This window comes from Diabrotica undecimpunctata, chromosome 9, assembly GCF_040954645.1.
Source record: "Diabrotica undecimpunctata isolate CICGRU chromosome 9, icDiaUnde3, whole genome shotgun sequence".
NCBI classification, from domain to species: domain Eukaryota; kingdom Metazoa; phylum Arthropoda; class Insecta; order Coleoptera; family Chrysomelidae; genus Diabrotica; species Diabrotica undecimpunctata.
Window position 1 is genome coordinate 119,446,802 of NC_092811.1, and position 9,988 is coordinate 119,456,789.

Genomic DNA, 9,988 nt, shown 5'->3' on the forward strand with positions numbered 1-9,988 from the left:
ATTTCGGGCTTTGCTCGTAACATATATATTAATTTAAAAAATACAAATATTCCTGTTAAGTATGCAACTAATAATACACTGTAAACGCCACTCGCCGCATCATGGTAACTTTTATATACTATATGATATTGTATTGAGAGATATTTCTGCAAACCTGAGCTAAGTGTTAACTAGATTGTGCCCTTATCGCGTAGGCCAAATAATTGGTAAAATCTTTCAATTGGAATGTCTTAAACTGACCAAAACTTTTCGAATCGTCGGATTGTAATTTTGTACCTTGTGCCAAATTTTCTACCTACAAAATTTTTCCTATTCCTAGTCAAATATGTATAATGAGATAATCTAGATGTTTTTGAGTATAAGCATTGTCGAAACAATCTGAGCATGGATGGAGTTGACTATTTTTGAAAAAAATGTATACTTTTATTGGACGTATGCAAGATTTACATGTGATCACCTTGAACGTAACAATATTTATTAAATGTTATATTAATATATCTTACTCTAAGTATCATTGTACCTAATACAAAAATCAAATAAATATTATGTACCTTTCGTTTTATCTTTATTGTAAACAACCTGTGTTAGAATAGGGGAGAAGAGGGAGACTTGATCCCACCGTTACATTTTTTCAGATAACTTTTTTTATAACCGATCTAGAACCTTGATAATTTAGTGGAACATTACAAATTTATCAAAGTTTTGGGTGTTATACACCCGAAAAATATACTGCTAATAAATAACGAGTTTTTGTAGAATCTAATAATAGAGAAAAACTAATCATGTCTCCCCGTACTTCGGGAGACTTGATCCTTGTGTATGGGTGACTTGATTATACCTTCCCAGATTTACAATATTAAAATTGGATGCTGAAAACTAACTTTACTCAGTCATGACATTACAAATAATATTATTAAAAATAGAAACACTTTCTGGCAGAAAATTATATTCAAAAAGTTATAAAAGTGAAAAAAAAATTATTGTTGAATATTGAACATTTTCAGTGATTTAGGAAAGACAAAACATCCTATGCGCTTACTGTAGCTCCTAAAAGTCGGGCTTGGTAACTTTTTTAAAATTTGGTCACGTGCGACTTCCCCAAGTCTTCTTTTTCTGGCCACTTACAGGTTTTGTCATCTCTTTTTTGGCCAAATTTGATTTTAAAATCCTCGTTCTTTCTTCCCGTTATCTGTCCTACGTAACGATGGACTAAGTTTCTTTCGGAGATAAAGTATCTGTCTCTACTTGCATTTCATCATTAGGATCATATTCAGACTCTGACGATAGTAGCATAATGTCACTGCCCCCGAACTTGAAGATTCTCTCAAATCCTTAAGTTTTTGTTTAGTCATTTTTTTAAGTGCTCTTTCTTTGGCCTTTTGCTCTTTTTCTAATTTTTTTCTTCTTTAGCTCTAACTTCAGCTTCAAGCGCAAGTTTTTCTGGTGTAGCTGTGAGAATTTTTGTAGTTGCTCGCTTTCTACCATTTTTTGAAGTCCTGGGCCCGGCTTTAAGATGAGGTCTGATCATTTCTGGGCTACTAAAAGTGGCAGAAGTGAAAGGCTGGTTATTGTGCTCCATTGATGTTTGTTGTAGCTGATCATTTTGTGAAGTATCTCCATTTACAGGATGTGATCTAATTATTTGAGGTGTGGTAAAAGTACCAATAGAAGTAGAAGGCTGGTTTTTGTCCTCTATTAGTGTTCGTCGTAGTTGTTGATTATTTGAAATCGATTCAGTTGAGGAAGATGGTCTAATTATTTCAGGGGTGGTGAAAGTGCCAGTCGAAGTGGAGGGTTCGTTATTGTTATCTATTGCTGGTGTTGCAACATCAAACTGAGATAAAGTGGAATTATTTTCCGGATCTTCGCGATCAGTAACATACGCGACATAAAATCTTCATCGGTAAAATTATTGGAATTGAAAGGCCATATACCCGTAACTCTGAATCCGCTTTCAATATTACGTGGAGTAAATGCTAACGGGAAAGCGTAAGCTAAGCATTCTCCGACTTCGTATATCGTAATTGTCCTTGGGTGGACAATCATCACAAGCAGTATTATAGAAACTCTTGAGAGGGCCAAATACACTCCTGTCTAACGCTTGTGTCTGTCTTAACATTTATTGTCGGTAGTCGCCTTTACATGTTTTTGAAAATGTTCCAAAATTTTGATAAAATTAGAAGCGGTCATCCATCCACTTTCATAAACTACGCCGGTGGGCTATTATCAATCATTCGACCTTGCCAAAGTTTTCGAGGGAAAACCATAAAAGGCGGTATATGGTTTCCAATTGCATCGATTGCACAACAAACAGTTACTGTTGCTCCACGTTCCCCTGACGTAATTTTACCAACGTGCTTTTCACCTTTGCATGCAATGATCTTCTTTGGCTTATGGACAGTGGAAAGTCCAGTTTTGTCCACCCTCCAAATTGCTTCTGGTCCAATTCCATGGTTTTCAAGAACTGTTATTTCTGTTGAAACTAGTTGCTCTAGAAAGACTAGTTGCTTCCGGAGAGCGTAGTGATAAGGTCTTCATCCGTCTTGCTTATGTTTATTCTACGAAGCAGGTATTTTTTACTATTTCTTATGGCAAACTCGTACGCCAGTTCTTTTGCTTGTTTTCTTGTAAGGCCATGGTGTAATTTGCTGGCAACATCTAAATAATTTTTAAACATATTTTCCTCTGCATTTGTAAATATTTGAACCTTCTTGTAATCAGGAGAGAAGGATATTTCAACATTTTCGGATCGTTGTCTGCGAACGTAGGTACCTTTTTAATGTCATAATATTTATTTGAAAATTCCTGATAAATGGAATTTTATCAGCCCATAGAACAGGCGGGTTTTAAAAAAGGCTATGGAACAAACGATCACCTACGGGTAATAAAAAATCTTATAGAAAAATGCACTGAATATAATAAACCACTAGCTTTAATATTTGTCGACTACGAAAAGGCATTCGACACCGTAAATCAACAAAAAATGTTGGAAGCCTTGACAGAATGCCGAATTATATATATAAATATAATTAAACACATATACCAAAACGCAACAGCCAGTGTTAGAGTGGGTGATCGTCAAACCCAGAAATTCCCGATACAACGTGGAGTACGCCAGGGGCACTTCATATCGCCGAAACTGTTCACTACGCTTTTGGAATATATATGTAAGAGGACAAAACTGACCGACAAGGGCATAAACATAAACGGAGAAAAGCTTAGCCATCTAAGGTTCACAGATGATATTGTACTAATAGCTGATAGGATAGATGAGGCCAAAGAACTTTTAAATCAGCTCTACCTTTCCTCGCTAGAAGGGGGATTGAAAATAAATATATCTAAAACCCAGATGATGACAAATCTTGTAGTCAGCGAAGATATATGCGTAGGAACAAGATCCATAGACCAGGTAATGGCCTATAAATACCTAGGTCATGAGATTCGCATAGGAAAAGATAACCAAACCGTTGAGCTTCTCCATCATATAAGACTGACTTGGGCAGCCTTCGGCAAGCTGAACCATATTTTCAAATCGTCTGATATACCAATATGCCTTAAAAGAAAAACGTTTAATCAGTGTGTTTTGCCAGTGTTAACTTACGGTGCGGAAACGTTGACCATGACAAGGAGAACAGTTCAAAAGATCCGTGTGTGTCAAAGGGCGATGGAGCGTGCTATGTTGGGCGTTTCACTACAAGACAAGATCCCAAATCGTCAGCTACGACAAAGAACAGGGGTGGCTGATGCAGTAGAGAGAGTAGCAACACTGAAATGGAACTGGGTAGGTCACGTGGCTCGAATGACAGATAATAGATGGACAAAGCGGATACTGGAATGGAGACCAAGAGATGATGCCTACCGAAGCAGAGGTCGTCCACCAACACGTTGGACTGACGATCTAAAACGTTGTCATAGGAATTGGATGCAAGAGGCACAAGATTGAAATAGATGGAAAATTATGAGGGAGATCTATGTCCAGCAGTGGATAAGCGAAGATTGAATGATGATTTATTTGAGAAGGACTTGCCGTTCTCTTGAGAGACGCACCGTTATTAATAACGTCTAAAACAGCTTCTTTTAACCTCTGGCTCTCGACTGGTGTTCTTCTCTTGGCTCCTTCCCTCCTTTTGTATTGACTGGCAAATCTATAAAATAAAAAAAATTTATCTATAAGGAGTTTCTGGGAGACTTGATCCCGGGATCATATCTCCCAGATAAGAAGGAGGCCATTTTAATATTTTAGTCTATAAAAATATGACAATAAACTAGAACTCACTGCAAACTATACAAAACGTAAACTAAATGATTATGGTGTTAAATAAAAATTATACGAAACACTCACCTAAACAAATAGTAAAGAAAATCAACTTGAAATAATTCTGAAAATACTTCTCGGTAGGGACAAAATAATTACGTGATCTTCGTTGTGTATTCTAACGAAAACTAAATTACATGGGATCTACTGCCATACAGCTACGCTATGTTGCCGGTTTTATAATTCTAGGCTGCTTATTTAGTGAAATTTTAAAGAGTGATCAAGTCTCCCTCTTCTCCCCTATACTGTGCAAAATCCAATAAAAGAAGTTTCATACATATTGCCTTAACCCAAAAAGGAGGAGCTTGATTAAAAAAGTATAGACCTATTAGCCTGTTGAACCACATATACAAGCTCTTCACTAGGTTAGTGACATCAAGATTGGAGAAAAAATTAGATTTCTACCAACTGAGAGAGCAGGCAGGATTCCGTTCAAATTATGGTACCAATGATCACCTCCATACAGTAAAGATAGTCATTGAAAAATCTATAGAATACAACAAACCTCTTGTCCTCACTTTCACAGATTTTCATAAAGCGTTCAATACGAAATTATGTATTCATAACAGCATTAGAGTATGCCTTTAAGTTGGTTAATTGGGACCCCACCTTTTGGATCTAGGGTTAACATACAATTACTACATTACAGGTAAAAAAACAGGATATAATCTGTCTGACAAGCAACAGTATGGAGTTGGTAAATGTACTAAAAAGGGGGAGAGCATAAATTGCTTGCATCCGAGAGACAAAGTGGACAGGAAAAAGGGCAAATGAATAATTGATATGAAGTGTTAAATCACATAATGTGTTTAGAGTAAGTTTTCTTTTACTATTTTTACAAAAAAATATGAAATTGGTGTCAAAACTAATTTTGTACAAGACTTTTTGCATATATATTTGCAGAGGTAGGAAGCTTGATTTCATTTACAATGCTATTTATTACAAGCAAAGTTGGGGCATATAAGGAGGCACAGGCTAAATGTCATTCTCATTTGCTCAAGTGGTAGAACTAGCCAGTACACCCTGCCTGAAACTAACAAAGCTCACAAGATGACATAGTATGGGCAGTATAATCTTAACATTACAAGCAAGGATGTAATGTCTTGCTTCCAAATGCAGAAGAATTCAAGCCTGGTCCCTGAAAAGGTAGGAAACTTTTTAATACAATAATTAACACCAAAACTACATCAATAAATTTATTCTTAAATTAGATTGGTACATAAAAATTTGACTACAACTATAATTTAAATGTCTTATTCAGCTGCTGCTCCTCTGTAGTGTTTGATGTTGACTAGTACCCAGGCTGGGACAGTCATAATTCCTACTGTCAAGGCAATACCATGAGCAAATTTTTCAGCAGCAGAGATTTTTACTTGTGGTGGGCCAGAGATAGCTGACATGTTTCTAATTTGCTGGAGCTGTTGTACCCTTGCAGCAATTCTGGTAGCTGAGGCAGCAAACATTTCTATAAGAAAACACTAATTAATAATTAACAGAAACAACATAAAGCTTGTAGTTTAGTATATATAATATAAATAATTTAAGTTAAAACTAAAATGTAAAACTTTTAAACAAACACCAAAATATTTAGATTATGTAAATAAAATAACAACAGTTATATCACTTTTAAAAGTGTCCTAGATACTTATAATACGATGGCGCTTGAAGAACAACCATTTTCTACATACGAATAGACATAAAAAAATGTTAAACGAAATATCCAATTTAAAGTGTGTGGAGACCTCTTCAAATTTGGGTGTATACAGAAACATTAAATTATACATGTGGAAATGATTTTTAATGTTAATATTTAGAAACACATTTGGGGGTTGTTGGATAAATATTATTTTCTACAAAGTTATTAATTATAAATTTTACTTACTGCAATATTTTTTTGAAGATTAGGTAACACTTAAGGTAAGGCAACCACGATCAAATCTAATGACAGAATGACAGCTGTCGAATTGAATTCTATCTTCTTTTTTCTTGTGTGATCGTGCAATTTATTGACAGAATAGCCAAGGTAAACGCACGTTTTTATTTGTGCACCCTTCCGTTTGGTAGCATTATTAGTCTCGTATCTGCGCAATGTTTGTTGTTACTACAGATAAATTAAACCTGCTGAGAGTGTGCTGTGGTTGTCAGCTTGTCACTTTATGTCATTAAAAGTCATAAGTCATTAATTTCCAAGGTTAGTAAATAGACTTTTTCCGTTGGCCATCCATTTATGATCAATTTTAACACCCTCAAAATCATTGATTAATGACACTTATTAATGAATGATTTTCTATTAGTGAACGATTTCATTATAGGCAACACAACATACATTGCTTGCATAAATTAATTAAACGCTCTGTGATTGGCAGTGACCTGTGGTGCAGGCAACCAAACATATACCTATTTATATTCCCACGATTCCACTAAAAAATGTAAAATGAAGTAGCGGCTGTTAGTACTATCTGTCATTGTATGTCATTATTTAATTTATTGTATCATCATTTAGAATAAGGATTTTTTGTTATTTTAGGATTATATTGATTTTCCCTTATGGCCGTATGACACTATACATTTTCTTGTTTCGTACTGTGTTTACAATCCTACGTAATTTTACGTTCCTTTTGAATTTACCGCCGTGTATTATGTAGTTATGCACCCTGGCACTAGGAGATGCGCCAATCTTTGTTTTACTCGTTAACACGGGACTGGCACTGCTAGGTGGGAATGTGCTGTGCCACTAATCGTGTATTTTATGATGAATGAGAATAAAAAAAGAAGAATTGAAACTTGAAACTCTTAATTTCAAATTCAAAGGCGTTAGGACTTTTGTGTTTATAAATAACATTTTCCTATAATATAAATTTACAGTAAGGTTAATCGATGGAAAATATAGACAGATTGTCGCAAGATGAATACGAAAATCAGTATTATGAATTTAGTTCCACAGATTTATTAGAAAAATGTAAGTTAATATTAAAACTAATACATGTAAGAATAAACTGTGTTTGTATGTTTATTCCGCTTAATACATATACTTTTAAGCTCTGGTTATGAGAAATACGTTTTCCCTTGTATCAGCTGATTTTTAATATTACTATTAGTTAACCTAAAACCCTCCTTTAAATAAAATCTTTGTTAGTTCAGTATCGAAACCTTTAAGTACTAGTTAATAGGCTCTTTCTCGTCTCTGTTACAGTACAGTCTCTCATTTACCAGTTCCTACAAGAGTTGTTCAATTCTCAAGAATATACTGCTTTTTTCAGTTAATGATGTAGTTAAAAGGACAATACAGCTTGCTTTATCTAACGTGGAAAATGAATTTGAAATGGTTGGTAGTTCAGAAACTATCCATAAAGATTTGCTTAGAAGCAGGATAGATCAATTGTATGGTTTCTATATGGAAAGTGCCAAAAAGGCTCTCTGTAAATTTGAAGTAAGTGAATCATCTAGGTATTTTTGTAAACATACTTATTAGTGATCTACAATTGAAAAGTATGTAGTAGATTTTTCTATTGTTTAAAGAATTTAATTTTAAATCATTAGCAAGTTAACGAGTTATATCTTAATAATCTGTAGTAGAAAATGCTTTAGTATGTTTATAAGTGTCAATATCTTTTATTGTACTGCGAATTTAATTTTAGAAAGAAGCAAGAAGCACATTTGCAATACCTCCTAATGTTTTACTTGAAGAGGATGAACTCAAAGTGGAATCAACTACAGAAGAAGAAATAAAGACTTTGAAAAATGACTTAGAAGAACTAACGAAGACACTTATTCAAGTAAGATTTAGTATTAGAGATAGTGCAAGCACTCCTGACCACGGCGCAGTAGACGAAATTTGTTTTACAATAGAACCTTTCCGCGAATTGGGACTCCGCCTTCGCGCAGCTCCATGGTCAGGAGTGTTTGCTTGCACTATACTTGCTGTATTTTGTTTCCTACAGCATATTTTGTCATAATTTGTGTTTTTCATATTATTTTCAGGAAAAAGTGTTCTTGGCGAAATGTAACAAAATGAAAGAAGCTTATGACAATAATGTTAACACTATCTACAAGAAAATAGGTGGCATTTTGAAAATAGCTAAGAATAACTTAAAAGACTCTTCATCAATACAGGATACCAAACTAAGGGAAGTTTATTACACGAAAGTACAACCATTTATAGGCACAAAACACAGTGAAGAAGACGATGTTAAAAAAATTGATTTTTTTGATTAAAACTTAGCTTTTATGTATCTAGATAAGTAAATGTATTTTATATTGTGACATATGTACTGTATTTTGTGGATATTTTAACATTATAATTAAATAAAACACACTTTATTAAAAACAATCTTTATTATTAATCTGATTCTACTTCAACTTCCTCTGTTTCTAATTCCTTATCCCAATCTTTCATTTTTGCTCCCATCATAAAATCTTCCTTCAGAACGCTCCAAGTAACATCATTGCTTGCATTCTTTCTACTCTCTCGTTTTTCTTCCTTTTTTTCTGCTACATCCACATTAGTGTCCAATTTCTGTGATTTCTCACCCATAAGAACATCCAAAAATGCTCTTTTATCTATGTTTTTCAATACTTTTTCTTTCCTTACTTCAAGAGGTCCAGCTTCTTCCAATTTTTTCGTAATATCTTTCTGCTGTGATTTTACTGCATTAAACAACTGAACCACACCTTTTGTTGCTATTTTTTGTAGAAGACGTTCACGATCTTTTTCTAGGATATTTGGTTTTACACGTAGTTTTGGTGTTTCCTTTCTCTAAAACATAAAAATGACTTTAAATTTAACTACCATTCTCCACAAAAATAATTATTTATTCGTAATATTGCTTACCTTTTTTCTCACTGGTTCTAACACTTCTGATTTGACATCTTCAGATAATTCTTCCTCTTCTTTAACCGGAACTGCACCATCTTCACCAGCAATCTCAAAACCAAGAGGCTCCTTTTTAGCTTTTTTAGCATCTGTAAGTTTTTTGGCCTTTGAAAGTACTAAACTTTTGCTCTTTGCCTTTGGTTTTTGCTTTAATATTTTTGAAATTGCATCCGCCCAACCAGTGTTGGCTAGATCATTGTCTTCATCTTCTGAATTATTGGAATCTCGATCCGATTCTTCACTTACATTATCATCTGACGAATTATCTAAAAAATATATATACATGTAATAGATTGTAAAAAAGGGTTCGATTGCTAAAAGGTGGTCAGGGAGAACATCAGAAAAATAGGATTGTCTGATTGGAGAGGAAAGGTAAAAACCAGATGTTAATTAATTTTATTCATTCAGCATAGAAATGAAACAAAATTATAGTAAAGTGCTTTTACATTTTGTATAACTGCATTATGGTATGTTTAAAAATATATAAAAACCTTCAAGTTCCTGAGCTTTTGTAGAGTCCATGATAGTCATCTTATTTAATGATCAATTTTCTAAAATAACAAAATAAAAACATGTATTCTGAATTGAGGTTAAAATTATGTCCCTCTTCTTCTGCTAGTATTATGATTGTGCAATTACATATTACATTTATAGCGATTCCAACAACATACCTGTTTTAAAATATTTTACAACACAACATTAGATAAGAAAGTAGAAATTAGATTAGTAGTAAATTTTCTACATTATTTTCTTATTGTGTACTCTTAAATCTTAATATATATTCTATATTTGCTTTTAAA

General features: G+C 33.8%; 2 protein-coding genes and 1 long non-coding RNA gene across 3 annotated transcripts; 1 reads left to right on the forward strand and 2 right to left on the reverse strand.

Moving 5' to 3' along the window:
- Positions 1-5,497: 5,497 nt before the first annotated feature.
- LOC140449939 (uncharacterized) lies at positions 5,498-6,441 on the reverse strand. The gene is made up of 2 exons (XR_011951927.1): positions 6,198-6,441; positions 5,498-5,780 (listed from the first exon to the last, which is right to left on the reverse strand). It is a non-coding gene; the product is annotated as an uncharacterized lncRNA (long non-coding RNA).
- A 625-nt stretch (positions 6,442-7,066) lies between these two features.
- On the forward strand, positions 7,067-8,530 carry LOC140449941 (uncharacterized). The gene is made up of 4 exons (XM_072543357.1): positions 7,067-7,274; positions 7,576-7,745; positions 7,954-8,091; positions 8,297-8,530. Exons 1-4 carry the CDS (start codon positions 7,193-7,195, stop codon positions 8,528-8,530), a joined length of 624 nt encoding a protein of 207 aa, XP_072399458.1. The 5' UTR covers positions 7,067-7,192.
- A 101-nt stretch (positions 8,531-8,631) lies between these two features.
- LOC140449940 (RRP15-like protein) lies at positions 8,632-9,834 on the reverse strand. The gene is made up of 3 exons (XM_072543356.1): positions 9,680-9,834; positions 9,147-9,454; positions 8,632-9,071 (listed from the first exon to the last, which is right to left on the reverse strand). Exons 1-3 carry the CDS (start codon positions 9,717-9,719, stop codon positions 8,655-8,657), a joined length of 765 nt encoding a protein of 254 aa, XP_072399457.1. The 5' UTR covers positions 9,720-9,834; the 3' UTR covers positions 8,632-8,654.
- Between the last annotated feature and the right edge of the window lie 154 nt (positions 9,835-9,988).

Excerpts from the sequence above, each read along its gene's own strand:
- LOC140449941 (XM_072543357.1), top strand. The coding sequence starts at position 7,193 with ATGGAAAATATAGACAGATTGTCGCAAGATGAATACGAAAATCAGTAT. Across the intron at positions 7,746-7,953 it reads AGGCTCTCTGTAAATTTGAA|AAAGAAGCAAGAAGCACATT; the intron begins GTAAGTGAATCA and ends ATTTAATTTTAG. Across the intron at positions 8,092-8,296 it reads TAACGAAGACACTTATTCAA|GAAAAAGTGTTCTTGGCGAA; the intron begins GTAAGATTTAGT and ends TATTATTTTCAG.
- LOC140449940 (XM_072543356.1), bottom strand. The coding sequence starts at position 9,719 with ATGACTATCATGGACTCTACAAAAGCTCAGGAACTTGAAG. Across the intron at positions 9,455-9,679 it reads AAAAGCTCAGGAACTTGAAG|ATAATTCGTCAGATGATAAT; the intron begins GTTTTTATATAT and ends TATATTTTTTAG. Across the intron at positions 9,072-9,146 it reads TAGAACCAGTGAGAAAAAAG|AGAAAGGAAACACCAAAACT; the intron begins GTAAGCAATATT and ends TTTATGTTTTAG.